The 18008-nt window shown below is 45.6% G+C and overlaps 3 protein-coding genes across 5 annotated transcripts; all 3 read left to right on the forward strand.

Annotated features, from left to right (window-relative positions):
* The first annotated feature begins 154 nt into the window (after nt 1-154).
* Nucleotides 155-5584, forward strand: LOC120444311. 2 transcript variants are annotated; one of them, XM_039623896.2, is made up of 10 exons: nt 157-467; nt 524-861; nt 919-2023; nt 2080-2828; nt 2888-3691; nt 3804-4423; nt 4489-4643; nt 4700-4907; nt 4965-5072; nt 5127-5584. In XM_039623896.2, exons 1-10 carry the CDS (start codon nt 221-223, stop codon nt 5488-5490), a joined length of 4698 nt encoding a protein of 1565 aa, XP_039479830.1. In that variant the 5' UTR covers nt 157-220; the 3' UTR covers nt 5491-5584. The 2 variants fall into 2 exon arrangements, with proteins under 2 accessions (XP_043861751.1, XP_039479830.1); XM_044005816.1 differs by lacking the exons at nt 3804-4423; nt 4489-4643; nt 4700-4907; nt 4965-5072; nt 5127-5584 and having other exon boundaries at nt 155-467; nt 2888-3257; nt 3362-3542.
* Nucleotides 5585-5848: 264 nt separating this feature from the next.
* Nucleotides 5849-17781, forward strand: LOC120450949 (non-lysosomal glucosylceramidase). 2 transcript variants are annotated; one of them, XM_039634234.2, is made up of 7 exons: nt 5849-6261; nt 13311-13580; nt 14794-15386; nt 15443-15698; nt 15750-16123; nt 16183-16416; nt 16480-17781. In XM_039634234.2, the coding sequence occupies exons 1-7, from the start codon at nt 5999-6001 to the stop codon at nt 17337-17339; spliced, it is 2850 nt and encodes a 949-aa protein (XP_039490168.1). In that variant the 5' UTR covers nt 5849-5998; the 3' UTR covers nt 17340-17781. The 2 variants fall into 2 exon arrangements, with proteins under 2 accessions (XP_039490168.1, XP_039490176.1); XM_039634242.2 differs by having other exon boundaries at nt 14869-15386.
* LOC120450962 (E3 ubiquitin-protein ligase KCMF1) lies at nt 9969-11853 on the forward strand. The gene has a single exon (XM_039634254.2). It carries the CDS (start codon nt 10126-10128, stop codon nt 11689-11691), a length of 1566 nt encoding a protein of 521 aa, XP_039490188.2. The 5' UTR covers nt 9969-10125; the 3' UTR covers nt 11692-11853.
* Nucleotides 17782-18008: the final 227 nt, after the last annotated feature.

The raw sequence follows: 18008 nt of genomic DNA on the forward strand, positions 1-18008 counted from the left end.
ACATAATAAAAACCTATTATTTAAATGAATCCCATTGGAAAAAGTATTTCATTTATATTCATATACAAACAACTTTTACCAACTTATGAACTGAATACTTCGCGATTCTGTATTTCGAATGTACTTTTGAATTTATTCTGGGAGTTAGCTTTCACCAGCTGGATCACAAGTTCGTAAACTCTCCATTCAGCCATTACTTACATATTTTTTAACCCACACGATGAGTATTAACAAATCCACGCGGGGCAGCCGCAGGACTCGAAGATCCCTACTTTCGGGTAGTGATCTCATCGGCCCCTATATCTACTGCGTCAACTTCTATGATAATGGATTGAGTGCGGTGCGGGATGAGTTTGTAAAGCGGGTCCAAAGCGGCTCACGACGGGCCATGTTCGTCATCGACTTCGATAAGGAAGTTGAGGAAGCCACTAATCAGTTCCAGCGGAAGTCGAAGGTCAAGAAAGCTGGTGAGTTGTATAGCATACAACTATTCGGGGAAGGTATACAAAATGTTGATTTCCAGGATCTCTGGACACGAAGTCCTTAGATCCATTGGCCATTGTCCTGCAATGCATTCAGAACTGTGTGGAAGAGTTCGACAGAATAACGAAGAAGATCGAGTCCGAGGCGAATTTCGACCTGTACGCCTACTGGCAACGAAATATCCCTGCCCAGCTCAAGAACCTATTGGCACCCAAGAAAAAGGTTGCGCCGGATACCAAACGCGACCTAAATACAGCCAGATCCAAAACGGGCAAGACGTCCAGCGACAAGGTGCGTCTGGAGAAGATCAAGTGCTCGTCCCTTACGGCCAAGGAGCACCACAAAGTCGGCAAGGGACTGCCGGTGTCCAAGCGGGAAGTATGGTTCATCAATTGTATATTGAGGGTATAGCATATGTACCTTTCTGACTTTCAGTACATTCGCGACAATCCGACGTTCACGAAAATGCTGATCCTGATCGTGGGGCAAATGGACAACGAATTCTACAAGATGCTCCTGGACTACGAACAACCGCTGCGTGCTATTATTCACTTTATGCCGGAGGAGAGTGCTTACGATCTCTTAGTGCCTCGACCTCGACGGGAACAGAGGCTCCAGGAAGTGTTGGCTGACATCCAAAAAGACATCCACTCGCTGCGAAAAAGGAATACCACGAAACCGGTCGGCATCTTTCAGCAGCAGCTTCCCCAGATGTCCGCTTGTATGGCAGCGAAGTTCACGTGCGATATCTTCGATCAGCTGAGTTGGTACATGTACGACGTGGAAACCCTGCGGGAGTGGTACCGATCGTACTACGTGGAGCCGTACAAGGAGACAAATGTGAAAATGGATCCCTCGATGTCGTTGGTGGAAGCATTCCACATTGTTGAGTCGCTCAGCATTCAGGGGCACTATCTCAAGACCCAGATGCCGGCTTCCCGGGATGACAGTGGCACCGTTTACCTATATCTGGAGTCGCTGATGAGCACGTTTGGCAGTCCCAAGGACCTGATGACCGAAACGGACGTACTGCTGCTTGCAAATCCCACGCCATCGGTTCAAACTCGAGTGCTGGACAAGGTAAAGGTGTATGCCAACTCGTTTAAGAGCATCATAAAGCTGCACAAAAACGAACGCATTTTTGTGGAGGAGGCCAATGCATTGATGTCGAACCTGATATCTTATATGGATCAGTCCCTGATGTCCAACGTCTATCACGGCTGTCTGGAGTACAATCTTCTGCGACGATACTTCACATCCGGTTATATCAATAACTCGCTGACCTGCCAGCCCTACAATGGCGATGTGGAGCCGATCTATCTGCCCAAGTTTGCCGAACTCTATCTCACGAATGACTCGGTGATGCAACGCATAATCGAGCTGGTCAAGGACTACGATGACTTCAGCCTGATAGAGGTGCAGCCCAATGTCCATCTCTACACCTTCCGACGGGCACTGAACGAGGTTTTCGAGCAGGAAAATCAAACTGTTATCCCAACACGGCTCTGCTTCAGGGATTTCACACTGTACGAAATGGAGAGTACGTATTAGATAGTGGATTTAATGACGAGTAAATACATCATTCTTAATTTGTAGATTTCCTAAAAGACTTGGTCACCCCACAAAAGTTCAACGAGGCGACTGAAGGTTATTTGTCACGAATGACTGAGAGCAATGACAATGTCTTGAGCCAAGACCCCTTTATAGTTAGATGCAACGAGGAGAACGATGGAGTATCCGTCGATCCCAAAGTGTTTGTCCGGCGAAGATCGATCAAGGAGCAGCTGGCCCAGAAAAGGGAAAAAGAAAGAAAGGATCAGGAGGAATCGAAGGCTGCCAGCCGAAAGGTATCAGTAGCTCAAGAAGGCGTATTGTCAAATCGAATGGCGAGACAGTCTCAGGCGCGTGGAACGGTGGCTTCCATATTGCAGCCAAAGGACTCAACTGTCGACTCCAAGCACGGGTTTTTTGTGGGACTCGGGCGGAACCATCCCTTGCTGGAGGGGTATAATCTTGATGACACCCGACATACCATCAAGTCCAAGACCTCGAAGTATTTCTTTGAAGAGGGAAGAATCGTGCTGTACGAGGAGAGGTGGAACTTTCGCCAGATGAACAAGTGTCTTGCCCTCGAGATTGGTGGCCAGGAGGTACATTTCCGAAGTGCCGACGAACCGGTGGGAGTCACTGCCACCGATTCCAGTGTGAGGATCGTTTCAAAGAACGGCATAAGCCTGCGGGTGTTGGCCAAACAGACCGAGTGTGCCAAGGCAGTCCTCAACTTTCCCAATGGCCTGAGCACCTACTGCCACGACACCCACACGGAACACGTGTGGCAATATCAGGTAAGTTGGTTATAAGTTGGACAGGTCCTGGAGATACTTACTACTGTTCCAAACGCCAGGAGAACGAGCTGGACGAGAGTCGGCGCGTGTGCACTCCTTATGGTTGTGTGATCGTATTTTACCAGAGCACGGATACCATTGTGATTATGCGGTATAATGGTGAGGTGTACCAGCTGTTCAGCTTCACGGAGGCCGACAACGAGGAGGAGGAGGACCTCAACTCGGAGTTTATAAATGCCTGCTCCACGCAGTCCACCTACTCCACTTACCAGCCCCTCCCCAAAACCCGGAAAAAGCACAGGAGCTGCGAGGAGTCGATCAAGAAGAACTCCACCAATCGCAGTGTGGGTGGGTTGGACTCCATCATACGTCCATCGATGTTCAGTGTTGACTCCAAGAAGAGTCAGAACTCCAAGAAGTCCATTGGCGGTAAGCGAAAGAGCCAGCTGCTTAAGATCCAACAGGCTGCAGCTTTGTTCGAAAGCATCAAGTTCGAGTTAACCTATCTCAATTTCATCATGGCACTCTACAAGCTGAGCTATCGACACCTCAAGCTGACCACGTCGCTGGGTAGCGTGGTTCATGTGCAACACGATGGGAAGATCTGGTGCGGGAAACCCTTCCGGAACACCGAGTGGCATGACTATTACGCCAACGAGTCGTATTCGATGCGAGACGATGGTGTCAAGATGGTCTGGGCGCTGGGAGAGCTGCGCTGCTACCACAACGACGGCACCGTGATCACTTCCGGAACCACCGAGGGCTGGGATTCCGGCATGGATGTCGACGAATTCGACTTGGAAATCAGTTCGAGCAGCTCACATGTCAATGTAGAAACTGGGTTAAGCGACATATTACGAAAGGTATGGTATATCCTTAAAATCATATCGTTTTTGTCCATCATCCAAGTCCATTTTATTCTTCCCTAACCTCTCCTGGCACTGAAATCACCTTAACTGTTGATTTATTTGACAGGAGACCATTTTTATCAATGACCCGGAAGGCTTGCCATTTAAGGATGTCAGCTTAAGTATTTCACAAGCTGCAGTTTCCCAAGAAAGCAGCATAAGAAGCAAAGATATCTTGTCCAAAAGTGATGTCCTGCCGGACGAGGAGGAGGTAGAGATCAACCTAGAGAAAAGCTACATAACCTTCTTTCCAAACCGTTACTTCATTACCCACAAAGTCTATGCCGGTATCCACTTCACGTTCAGCCACATCACACAAGTGGATCTAAACTTGGACACCACGATCTTCACCTGCGACAACCTGAAAGTTCGTGTCTTCAGAACTCCCCTGGCAGCAGATGTGCAGTATTTTGAGCCCGTTGAAGTTCCCTCATCTAAGGCCGATCCGGATGAGTGGACAAAAGCTGAAGTTCGGCCTTCATCTAAAAGTCCGGGACTAGATCAATCTTCCGAAGAAACACCCACCAGCGAGGATCAATCGGCGGAAGACTTAAATATCGAAGTCGCCTGTGTGGAGGTCGAGTGCAGCAACCTGGCATTAGTTTTATTTGGGGATCGGGTCACCATACAGACTCACCTGCGCAAGTTTGGATGTGACGAGAACGCAAAGTGTGACTTGCAAGTGCAGTAAGGGAATTACATTTATTTTATTAATTGTATTAATTATTATATTTCCTCATTATAATTGCAAGTGACGATATCGAGCTGAAAGTGAACTTTGCCGAGAGCCTATTGACCACTTTTCGGAAATGGGTGGACGAACTAACCAGTTTTATCAATTGTTTCTGCCCCAAGAGGCGCACCTTGTACTTCCTGGAAACCCAGAACAGATCCTGCCAAAGGAAAGGTAGCCTATAACTCAGATAACACTCACATTTATTACTATTTTGAAGATTTTCCTAGGATTTGAGTTGCGTAAATCGGTGCCGCCTCTCGGAAAATATAACTTCTGTGCTGGCAACTACTTCATCGATGTGAACGAGCTAACTTCTGTAAATAGCCAAATGCAAAACCGGTACGACTGGTTCGACAGGGATATGAAAAAGTTTCCGCGCTTTCAAGCTCGCAAGGAGCCACCAAAACCCGAGTTTCCAATGGTTCTGAATTCCAGGTATTACCAAGCTTTCTAAACACATCTGACCATATTAATTCACGCTTATTCCCTTAGGATTTATGTGGAAATTCCTGCACAACTGGCTAATACGGATCGGATACACCAGTTCGTGTCTGAATTTGATTCGATCAAGTTTCGAAAACAGCGACATCGCTTTAATGAGTGAGTTGTATACAAGTTCCTTGTAGATATGTTGAAAAACCCTTTAGTTTTCAGGGCTATTCTGTTCCATCTTTATCCGCGACTGCGGCACTTGGTTCAGCAGGAGATAAGCAAGCGCAGTTGGAAGAATCGCCATGAAGAGAGACGGCGGCGCACGTTTATAGAACAACAGCGTTATAGTCTCTATATGGCCATGCTGAAGCACAAGGTGTATCCCAACTACTTCCAGTTCAAGGACCAGTTCAACTCGCATGTCCGCAACATCGAGTTCTTCCAGTTCATGACATCCAAGTGCAACGAGAAGACGTATCCCGATGAGATTGTCACCGATCCCCCCGAGGAGCCAAGTCCACCGAGCAAGCCCAAGTTGAAGAAAAACAAATGTGTCTGTCCCAAGTACATTAGATCTTTAGATTAGACACCTTTTGTACCGAATTAAAGTAGTATTGAAGATTCTAAGCTAGAGGCTCAACACTCTGAAGCTCGAATAAATTTTCCGACTTTCAAGTATAGCAAGGCAGCAAAGTTATTTCAGATATTTGTCATTCTTCTTTTACGTAACTTGTGCATGCTTGTAATAAAATCTAATACATTTCTGCTTGTTTTCTAAACATTAAAGTATATAAGTAGACAAATATCCTGATTTGAAGTTTCTCACCACCAATTTAAAGTTGGCGCCCAAGTTTCGTTTTCCCCACGTTATCGATTGGCGCTGCCCCCACTTTTATCGTTTGGCATTTTAGTGCCGTGCCCAGTCGGTCATACCGATAGGCTCAGATGTTGTTGTTTTTTCGGCTGCTCCGGTCGCGCGTTCGTGCTGCTCTCGAAGTAAATCGGATATAGGCGGAATATGAATTAAAAAGCCACCAAATAATATAGCATAGATTCCGAACCAAACACGCGATCATCGAAGTTGAGAGCTCGAAATGGCGGAACCTTTAGGAGTGGAAACCAAGCCGCTGAGCAATGGAAACGCCAATGGAAACGCGGTGGGGGTGGGAATCGCCGAATCCGCCAGTGCCGTCTTCCAGGAGAAGATGAAGCTGCAGCTGGAGGAGCCCAGCGAGATCACGGCGGTGCCGAAGTACGGCCTCAAACTGAAGTTCGACCATGTGTGGCCGGAAAAGAGGATCCAGAATGTGCGGGCCTCCATCAGGCAAACGCTGCCCATGGTGCCCCTCGTCTGCAGGTTAGATTAATGTATCCGAAACGGGAACTACAGACAAATATAGAACCAAAGGTTCCCCCAATTCCGAAAGTTTCCCCCCAGACTTCATCAAACTCCAAGTCAAACAAAGAGTGGCTTTTGACATTTACGGGCAGTTATCAAAACCATTTACTGCTTATCTTTATGGGAAAACTAGACTTGCAGTCTTCAGTTCTTAAAGCTAAAGAAAAAATTGTTGGGGCTAAAAATTTAACATCCGAATGTTAGCAAAATCCAGTAAGTCAATTTAGCAGGGCAACGTAGTAAGAGATAAAGGTAAAAATGCCATTTATATAGCTAAATATCACTTTTTGGTGCGAGTATTTGCAGTGTATTTGCTATATGATGCTGGGGCACGGTCACCATATCCATAATTAACTAAGTTACAATAATGGGAAATCAATATCTGGGCCTAATAATACCTCAACAGGAATGACATCGAGCCTGTCCCTCTGGCACCTGCCCCCTCCATCGCTTTTTTTATCTCTGTGCGTGCCAAATATAGCGGTAGGTCCTGGCCAGCACATACACACTCACCGACACATACTCACACACAGCGACACACCCCAGTAGGCGCAACTCATAAATTGAATTCTTTTGTGGTGCCGTTGCCAACTAAATGACATTAAAAACGCTAGCTCCAAGGCTCGAAGGACATGAAAACGCGAGGATTTAGTGCAGGATGTGGGGGAAAACAGCTTAGACGAACGATGGTAACAGAACTTTAAAAGGAGTACTAATTGATAATCAATGTAAAGTTAATAGAGTTGATAAGCATATGTTATCAGTGCCACTGCAAGAAATTAATTCTTTTAAAATGAAACTACATTAACATCTATACTAAGATGATACAAAAAACCGCATTTCCTCAATCTTCCTTAATTAACTATTTGTACACTCTGTACTTTTTGTAGTCCTTTTAGCCAGATAAACATAATTCCAGAATGCCTGCTCTATGTGGATTCCTTCTTTCTGTCTCCCCAAAGCCAAAAAACCCGCAATTCCCGGCGCCACAGTGTTTCCATTGTATCCACCACCCTGCTCCAATCCTGTCTGCCCGCATTGGCGCCACGTTGGGCGTCCTGTTTGCGTGTCCTGGCCACATTTTCGGAGCTACAAGCGAAAGGACTCAAACACACTCGTACAATAGTTCGTTTTCCATGGAACTGGAGTTTCCCAGTTGCCGCTGACTGACGTTCCTTTGGCAGAAGTCGAGCTGAGCCCGCACATTCTGGTTGTAGCTGTCCGAAATCACAGCATTTACTGACCTGCCAAATGACCCATATTACAAAATGTTCACAGTGCAATGAACTTGGCGTTCACTTATTCACTTGCTGCTTCAATTTCCCTATTTAGACGAATATTTGGCCAGTGAAAGTATGACTAACTTGTACAGCAATTTTTCTGACGTGTATCGGCAGGTCAACAGTTTTTCCAAGTCTGGCTGATATGGCTAACACATCTTTTTTATCAAATCCCATTATAAGCGCTTATCAGTTCATTTGAACAGTTGCCTTTTTTAATTCAATACTAAAGTCCAAAAAAAGGAAATCCAAATCAATCATATGTAAAAGTAATCATCTGAATTGATCAAAACTTATTGAAGTTGTTCTCCAACTTGAAAATAATAAACACATAAAATAATGTATGAAAAATTGATGTGTGATTATGAGTCACACATTCGAAAACAATTTTTTTTAATAATCCATTTTTGATTTTTTGACGTTTCACAATATCTGTGCATATTTACCGAAATCTAAGGCATAAAGGAGTCATAAAATATTTTAGCGGTTACTAACGATAGCTGAAAGTAAGCCTTATCACAGCAGAAATGTTATGTCATGGTGCTGATAGTGTTTTAACGTAAACCTTTTTTTTAGGCCATTTCCATGCGAACTTATCAAAATTCTTTACTGAGTGGAACAAATTGTGCTTTGCGTCGCTTAAAATTGTTATTCATGCAGACACAACTAACCTATCTCAAGCTATTAAATTTCGCACTTATACAAAGCCAAGTTAAATGCTTTTGTTTGTCGCTTCAGCTGCGTAAACATTTCCAGATTATAAAGCTTGATTCAAGTTTTTATTGTACAACTAGTATAGAGATTAGAAAACCCACATCAAGGTTGACTAAGTGATTTTCCAGCCTCAGAGAGTTTCCATGGCGGCTTGATAATCCAATTCAAAGCGATGGTGTGTTTATCAGTGTGCTTGCACCCTCGCAAATCGAATAAATGGGTGTAGTTAATGAATTATAAGCTTGCAACAATATTATTACTTCATAAAATAAAATGTGTGTCCATTGGGCTTCTCCCTTGGCTTTTTTACCCAGCGAGACCCAACTTTCAGTTCAATGTATCTTTGATGACACAGTTCCGGCCATTTTCCCTCTTCTGATTGCCAACTAGTTTGCACACAATTTCGATTCATGCCAGCAGCGAAAACGGCGCCAGTCAGGAAGACCTCCACGCCCAGCTCCCCTTCCTGAGGCAGCCATCCAATAGTCTGTCACACATCAAATCCTTTTGGCAAGCTTCCAGGGCGAGTGCCCCATGTGCTCCTTGATACTCCTTGAGCGAAGCCAGAAGTAAGGGGGCTACATATCCTTAGAGCATCTCCAGGATGCCTCGGAGAGCCCTCTAGTAGACTTGGAATAAAAAATCTGTGAATGCCCCCGGACTTTTGCTAGACATGTGCATTCGTAAATGGATAATAACATAGTTCGTTTTACTTGGCTTTTATTCCACTCTCATCGCGCACTCAAATCATACGCCCATCCAGGCGAAGCAATTTTCCTTATTGTTTTCCCCTGTCACAACTGGAATTTTGTGGCAAGATGGGAGTCCTATAAAAATGAATTCCCTCCGGGGAAAACATTTCGTTTTTTACATTTCATTTTCCCTTTTGCTTGTGCCTCCCAACTTGTCACTTTTTGTTTATTTTTGATGCATCTTTCAGTACTTGCGTTAGTTTTTTTCGGTCTGTTGGCTCTGTGTTTTTAGATTGGAAATGTTCACAGGAGATTTGATATTTATAGAACGTGTGCAGTAAACTCTAAAGATAATTTGAGGGAAACTTTTTGCGTCAAACTGATGACAAAGTACAGCTCAAATGGAATTATTTTCGATTCCCAGATCGTAACATAATAAAGCATTAAGTTACAAGCTTACCATATCATATTTAACCTGTCGTAAAGTTAGCAAGCAAGCTAAACTGAAGGCTTAGGTCAAACAAAGTTAACTAATTTCCAGGACGACAGAAAAGTCGTACATTAGTTTCAGAGGGCAATTTATCCAGGTGCAGGACTACGTCAGATAACTTCATTAGTTACTTGCCACAAGCAATTTGATTCCTGTCCTCTCCTTGCCACCCCCCTTCCCATTTTCCCTCCCTTGCGCCATCGCTTGACCCACGCTGACCCGGAAAACTTTTCTCTAACCATTTCACAAATTGTGTGGAACATGAAAGTTTGTTGCACAAGCACCAAAAGAGAAAACTGAGTACACAATATTCGACCCGAGTTCGGTTAAAACCTTAATTGGGCGATCAAGTTGCTTTTTAATTAAAAGACTGATTTGTATCTTAGCCACTAAAGGGAACCTAAATAAAAGTAGTTTCAAAATCTAGAAAAATAACAAGAAGTGTTGCTTTATAAACCTTCTCAATTTTATGCCTCTAGTTGGCTTTTAAAAATCAGTCGAGCCAGCCAGCTCGAGTTCATTTCCAGTTGTTAGTTAAAGTATTTTATTGGGTAAAGGCTGTTTGAATTTGCTGCCTGGAAGAGAATAGAGGTCAACGCCGATCCTGGTGATCCGATCCTCACCAAGCTGACGCCGATCAACCACGATGAATCGCCACGAGCGCATCGAGTGCAAAGGATGCGGAAAGCAGTCCTTCACCTTCAGGTGCTATCGCTGCCTGAGCTGCCAAGACTTTGATCTTTGCGAGGGCTGCTACGACAATGACTTCACCACCGCCACGCATCCGTTTGACCATCCGGTGGTATGCGTTCTCATTCCGTCGGATGTGGAACTCTACTTTGGTGGCGAGTACATCAGCAACTATCCGCCGCAGAGCTATCGCTGTCCGTACTGCAAGAGATGGGGCTTCAACGAGTCCACCTTCCTGGAGCATGTATCGGCGATGCACCCAGATGCCAGTCCCCTGCTGGTCTCCACCATGGTCGGCCTCTTCGAACAGCAGCAGGCGGCGCGCCTCTTCCTGGAGAGTGAGCAGTTGGCCTCCATTACGGTGGCCGCCACGTCGCGCAACGAACTGATGCGTCGCCCAGAGGGCTCCATGGCTCTCTACCTGGAGCCCCTAAATCGGGATGGCAGCTATCGCAGGGGAGTGGATACGAATGGCGAAACCCGTGCGAGGCGGTGCTCTCCTGACGGCCGTGATCGGCTTCAGGCTCTCGTCAGGGATCGGAACCCCCGTATGACACGCCGAAGTGCTGGCCCAGCCACCAGAAGTAGTCCGATGACTTCGAGACCGCCGCCAGCACCAGCTTCTAGAAATAACTCCAGCAATAACACGCAAATGGATTTGAATAACGACTTGGTCAGCATGGCGGCCAGATCCCGCTTGAATGTGATTCAAGATAACGTGGAAGCTGCTGCACCGTTCGGTGTCAGTGGCAGTGCCACATCGCAACCACAACAGCAGCAGCAGGTGGTGGCACCCAGCCCGAATGCCGCCGCTGCACCCATCGCAACACATCCATCGCTGATCGAGATGATGCGCTTCTATGACGAGGCTGGCTTGCAGCCATTTGCAGCCCCATCCGGTCGAGCCATCCGCACCAGATCCGCAAACTCGGCTCCACCAGCGACCAGCAGCGGCAACAACACACGGACTATACATGTCTACGGACCCACATCCGCTTTTACCCAGGCGCCGCACAATCCTCGATCCTTGACCTTGGCCCCAGAACTGTTTTCACGCGACGAGCGGCAACGGTCTGCCAGGATGCCCAGTTTCCAGGCCAATCCCGGAGCACTCCAGCGCCAGGGATCCAGCACGCGGCCCCTGACCACGCGCTCCGTGGAATTCAGTGAGTTGCCGTCGGAGGAGAGCGATCTGCCCCTCATCCTAGGCACCTCCTCGATCGAGAACATGTTGCGTTGCCTCAATGAGGACCCGGCCAAAGCGGCGAAGCAGAGGGATCAGGAGCGCAGGCGTTTCCTCTGCTATCGCTTCGTGGCACCCAGGACATCAAAGCGTCCGCAGAACCATTTCCTATTGCTACGTGCCGAGTTTGTGTCCCAGGTGCTCTACTCCGCCTTCTGCGATGAGGATATCCAGGGTGTTTCCTTTCCGATCTTGGGAAACATCTCAAAACTGAGGATCATTCCGGGCAACGTCATCTCTGGTGCCGGCGATGCTGAGAAGATCCCGTCTCCTCCGTAAACCACCAGAATCTGTTTTGTGTACAATTTGTAGCTGTTCTTATAACCTTTGTATCAGTTAAATTTTCTGTTCGTATCGATAGAACTTTGGGTAACTTTGGCTGCAGAGCCAGAAAATTAATAATGTGTTTGCATTCATTTTTAAGATGGAGGCAACGTGTAATCAATTTCTTTTTTAAATGGTTTTCACCCGTAAGTCTAATATCTTTTGAAAGATATTTATATATGTCAGCTAAGGATTCAACTTGCAACTTCGTTTATATTTCTTCCTTTTGGAGATTTTGTTCATATTCAAAGTGAAAATTTGCTTCACCGCGTCACATAGCTAAAAGAAACCCCCTTTGCTTTTATATCTACCTTGAAAATAAATAATTGGCTCGCAGCCATTTTCTCAATTAACAATTTTCCAGCGGCCGTGATTTTCCAGCTCCAATTTGTTTTGTCGAGCATTTTTTCTGACCCCTTTTAAAGTGTGCCACTGTAGATAAAGAGCGATGATTGCGAATTGCGAGCTTAAAGCCTTATAATCTGCAAGATGAAATTGCAACTTTTTAATTGAAAATAATTGGATAATTGAAATTGAAGCGCATCTGTGCGTAGCTTTTCTTGTTGCGTGACGTCAAACGAAAATCCCTTTGAGTGTCAAAAAAGTCGCCTCTTATTCTGTGGCAATCATGGGGGTTGTTGAACACAGCTCCCGTTGGCCAATTTGCAACCAGTACTTTATTTATTTTAAAGAAATATGATTAAAAACTGTACCTCAAGCATACATTCGATACAAATTGTTTATGTCACTGCTTTAATGACGCATTTCGACCCTTCTGCAATTAAGATATTTAACGATTGACAAGGGAGCGCCCAGTTTTGTTTGAGCTTCGTAAAATGTTTGCCAAAGGAGCGTTTTGAAAATAACATCGTTTATTGTAAATATCTGATAACAGGACAGGCTGCGATAGCAAATAGTAATATAATATTTAAACAAAACTACTTTAAATTATTTTACATGAAACTATCAAAATGATTTTGCTGTATCATTAAATACAAATAGAGTCATCTAAAAAGACCCATATGTATTTATCTTCCCATTTGATTATTTGATATATGATATATATTATTATATATATTTTATTTGATATATAGCACTGAAAGTGAAATCACTAATCGATGCTCACGCTTTTGCTCAAAAAACGATTTCCCAGCTATACATGGCTCATGAAATTGTCAGGTTCGTTGGGTTGGCAGACAGTTACGCACTTCCGTATGGCCGACAGCTTTCTAGCCATGCACTTGACTTTGGCAACCCGCGACACCCGCTGACCTTCAAAGAGGAGGCCCCACAGCAACCGGAGGGGAGGGGAAAGGGGACGTTAAGCTGCCACTGCCACGAACGAACTACGAATGTGCCGAGCACTTGGGGTTGTTGGGGGGGAAAGCCCTCAGAGTCATGACATCATCGGGGTCAGGGCACGCAATTGGACTGGGACCAGGGATTGGGATTGGGGATTGGGGATTGGGGCTTGGAAGTGGGAATGGGAATGGAATGGAAATGGGGAACACATTAGCTACCGAAATCTGATTTCTCATTGGCTCACTCTGTGCTTCTGATTCCGCTCTTCACAGATATGCGGCCTACTACTGGAAAGTGTCGCGTGAAGGTCGTCGGGTGTACATGGACTACTACTACATGGAGAACGGCAAGCAGATCTATGGAGTGCCCATCGGAGGAATTGGCGGCGGCACCATTGGAAGGGGCTATGCCGGCGAGTTCTGCCGATTCCAGATGCGTCCCGGCATCTACGAGTACAACGTGGTGCAGGCCAATCAGTTCATCGTTACCATCAAGGATCCCAAGGGATGCACCATCTTTCAGAGCCTCCTCTCCAAGTGCAGGTGAGCATACATCTTTCAACCGATCTATCTCTCATTGTATTCCTTCTCCATTGCCGTTGAGAAAGCTTCAGTTTTCCAATTTCTGATTACCACTGCATTTGTTTTCCACTTCAATTTTCTGTTTGTTATGCGTGATTCGGCTTGCTTGCATGTTTTGAATTTAATTTCACCTCTATAACTTCCTCACTCCGCCAATAATATGCCTATATACGAGTATATTGCTTTCAGTGAAGATAGAAATTTTTGATGTAGTTTAACCTAGAATTGTTTATATTGACACGCCACACAATGAACTTTTTATACATGCGCAAATGTTTGGGTCAAATGACCTAAGAATCACTTTAAAGATAAAATTAGAATGGAAGGCCTTTGTTTTTATTAGCTCTTTTTTAAATACGTATGCCAAAATTAATGCAATTATAGACAAAGACATATTTATCGCTTTCGATAAGGGCTTCAATCACCTTCTTATTGTAATGGCGTTTTAAGTGGAAATCACAGTTGATATACGACTGAATGTAGTGCTTTCTGCCTTAATTATTATTTGCCATTATTAACTTTTTAGTGCTGTATTAAATGTACAACCTGTTTCTATCGATTTCCCGCTTCGTGCAGTTTAATATTTTTTCGTACCCAAAACCCTCGAAACAACTTTAACAGACTCTTCTGCTTACAACCAAAAAGAATCCCCATACTGAACTGGTCTTTTCCGTAACACCCACTTGTAGTGTGTAATTAATCCTCTAACCGAAATGTGTGAGCTTTCCATAACCCTAGATCACTTCAACCGCTAACCCCCCACTCACCTCAAGAAAAGGTGTCGGTTTCTCTGTAACTGCCCAAAAAACCAATCTGTGAGAAGTCAAACCTGTTTCGTATGGAGATTACAACTTCAAAATTAAATATTTTTCTCTAATTCTTGATGCACACATAAAACGAATTATAAAACACGCAACTCCTATCGACAACAATCACCACATGGATATGTTGAACATGCAAACCCCCGATTCCGGGTTATTTTGGGTTATCTGGCGCGACAACAATGGTTTGGTACGATGTGGTATATATGGTATGGTATGATGGACGTTTTACCTTGGCTTTCGTATGCACTTTGGTTCCGATTTGGTTTTGCTTTTTTTGCTTTGCCACTCCCGCGCAATCGCAATCACACACACACACACCCACCCCCACCACCCACACCATGTCCATCCAGCACCAGGGACAAGTCCAGCGATCCGGATGCCGATCCGGATGGGGAAAGAACTAAATGTCAACTGCCCAATTGCAGCAGTCGCGCCAAGCAGCCGCTGAGTGCCTGGCACTCGAACATCGAGGACTCGCGCTGCAGCTACACGGGCCTCTATCCTCGCTCCTGGACGGAGTACGATCTGTCCCACTATGGAGTGCGTTTGACCTGTCGCCAGGTATCGCCGGTGATCCCACACGAGTACCGGGACTCCAGTCTGCCCTGCGCCGTTTTCGTATGGAGCGTGGAGAATGTCTGCGACCAGGAGCGCAAGGTGTCCATCACTTTCAGTTTCAAGAACGGCACAGGGAACAAGAAACAGGATGCGGAGGGCGGAGCAGAGTCGCAGCTAATCAGCGAGGGCAACGCTAAGGGAGTCTCCATCCGGCAGAAGATCGCTGAGATGCCCTGCAGCTATAACCTGGCATGTAGAGTCCTTCCTGAGATCAGCATCACGCGGTGCCCCCAGTTCGATCCCGCCGGCAACGGAGAGCAGCTGTGGGCCCAGCTCAAGGAGCACGGCCAGCTTAGCGAGCAGCCCACCTCAGAGGCACTAAAAAGTAGGTTCTATAAAGAATAATGCCAATGATTCTTACTCTTCCTTCCCTTTCCAAAGCCAAAGATATAGGCGTCGCTGTCTGTGCCCAGGTGGCTCTGAAGCCAATGGCGTCCCACGATCTGGAGTTTGTGCTGGCCTGGGACATGCCAAAGATTCAGTTCCCCAGGAAGATGCAGACCCACACGCGCTACTACACCAAGTACTTTGATGCCAGCGGAGATTCGGGTCCCAAGATCTGCGAGTATGCCCTAAGGCAGTATTCCACCTGGGAGCGGTTGATCGATGCCTGGCAAAGACCCATTCTCAATGATGAGTAGGTGTTGGCCCTTTTAAAAACAACCAATTTTAATCTTTCACTTTACAGGAGCCTTCCCGACTGGTACAAGTGCGCCATATTCAATCAACTTTACTTCATCTCGGATGGCGGAACCATCTGGTTGAAATGCGATTCCTCGCTGGGCAAGGAACTGACATATGATGATCCGCGGCTGGCCTATGGCCGTTTCGGTTACCTAGAAGGCCACGAATACCGCATGTACAACACCTACGATGTCCACTTCTATGCATCGCCGGCTCTGGCTCACCTGTGGCCCAATCTTCAGGTCAGTCTGCAGTACGACTTCAAGGATGCTATAGCCGCAGAGCTGAGCGATACCCGTAAAATGCTTTACGATGGCAAGGTGATGCCGCGCAAGGTCAAGAATTGTGTGCCCCACGATCTCGGGGATCCCGATGAGGGTGAGGTTTAACCATACCTTTACAAAATATTCCTGACTTAACATAAGTGATTTATCCAGAGCCCTTCACCCTGATCAACTGCTACAACATTCACGATGTGAATGATTGGAAGGATCTCAATACGAAGTTTGTGCTGCAGGTCTACCGGGACTACTATGTCCTCAATGAACTGGCCCAGGCCCAGGCGGATAATGCCAGCAAGTTCAGCTCCATCGAGTTCATTGATAAGGAGAGCCTGTATGAGCTGTACAGCCAGGACAACAAGCGCAAGAATTCTGCTGATGAAAAGCAACGTAAGTTAACAATATTTATCGACATTATTCCTATGAACCTATAAAATAATCTGGATCTTACAGAAAACCGTAAATCCGCATCGATGTACATCAACGAAACGAATGGAAAGGTGTATCTTATGGACGCCATTGGCTATTTGAAGGCCATGTACGCACCGTGCAAGGCCATCATGGAGCGGACCATTGAGTACGATAAAGACAACGACGGTCTGATCGAGAACACAAAGATGCCGGACCAGACCTACGACTCCTGGGTGATGGACGGGCCAAGTGCCTACTGCTCCGGTCTCTGGCTGGCTGCTCTGCAAGCCATGTCCGCCATGGCTACGATTCTGGACCAGCCAAACGATTGCCTGCGCTATCAGGATATTCTGGAGAAGGGCAAGCGATCGCTGGAGGAGAAGCTCTGGAACGGCAGCTACTATCGCTTTGATCTATCGCACAGTCACCGGGATACGATCATGGCCGATCAGCTGTGCGGTCATTGGTATTTAAAGTCCTGCGGCTTCGACTACGAGATCTATCCAAAGGAAAATGTGCGTACTGCCCTTAAGAGAATCTACGATAACAATGTGATGGGCTTTCATGAGGGCAATATCGGAGCGGCCAATGGCTTTATAGCCAACGCCGGCGATCCCACCAAGCCCGGTCACGTGGACAACAGCAACATCCAGGCAGAGGAGGTGTGGCCAGGGGTTGTGTACGCTCTGGCTGCCACCATGATACAGGAGGGCATGTTCGAGGAAGCCTTCCAGACCGCCGGCGGAATGTACAAGACCCTGTCGCAGCGCATCGGCATGAACTTCGAGACCCCGGAAGCGTTGTACGGGGAAAAGCGCTATCGCTCCATTGGCTATATGCGCCCCTTAAGTATTTGGTCCATGCAGGTGGCATTGGAGCGACGGCGAGCCCAACGCGATTAAATGGAGAGTACAATCTAATCCAAAGTCTACACAACCAAAGATATTTCTAAGCCAGCACAAAGATTTTCTTAGCTTTTAGTTTGATTCTTCTGTTGAGGCTGAATGTGTAACGAGCTTATCGAAGGTGCGAGTCGATGTCTGATGATGATGTCTGAGATGGTTTTCAAATTTATAGCTTTATCTGTACTTTTAAGCTGGACTCTGTTGGCGCTTACTCCATGTCTTCTCTAGCTTTAAAGCCAGTCACAAATCAAACTGCTACTCTCTGTTGAAGTACAACTACGCAATGGTATTCAAATGGAGCACAAGTCGTATTTAAATGTTAGCTAAGAAAAATATTTAAATCAATTATAACTGTTTTAATTAATTATTAATGTCATAAGAATATATTTCAATGTGTAAACAGTTGCTGTCTGCAATAAATGTGACCAGTGCGTCAGGAATAATTAATTTCCATGAAAAAACAATGATCGAGTTTCTCGATAGGATGATCAATATTTGTTTAAATATGCATTTTGTGCAAAAGTCGTATTTTACCAAGCGAATTCAACTGCAAATGTATTGTTACTATTCACATTTCCATTAGCCCACAAACAAATATTTGATATAATATCCTAAATGATTGAACAAATTTTTAGTTGCTATTGCGGATATTTATTTATTTGGTTT

This window comes from Drosophila santomea, chromosome 2L (genome assembly GCF_016746245.2).
Source record: "Drosophila santomea strain STO CAGO 1482 chromosome 2L, Prin_Dsan_1.1, whole genome shotgun sequence".
Taxonomy (NCBI): domain Eukaryota; kingdom Metazoa; phylum Arthropoda; class Insecta; order Diptera; family Drosophilidae; genus Drosophila; species Drosophila santomea.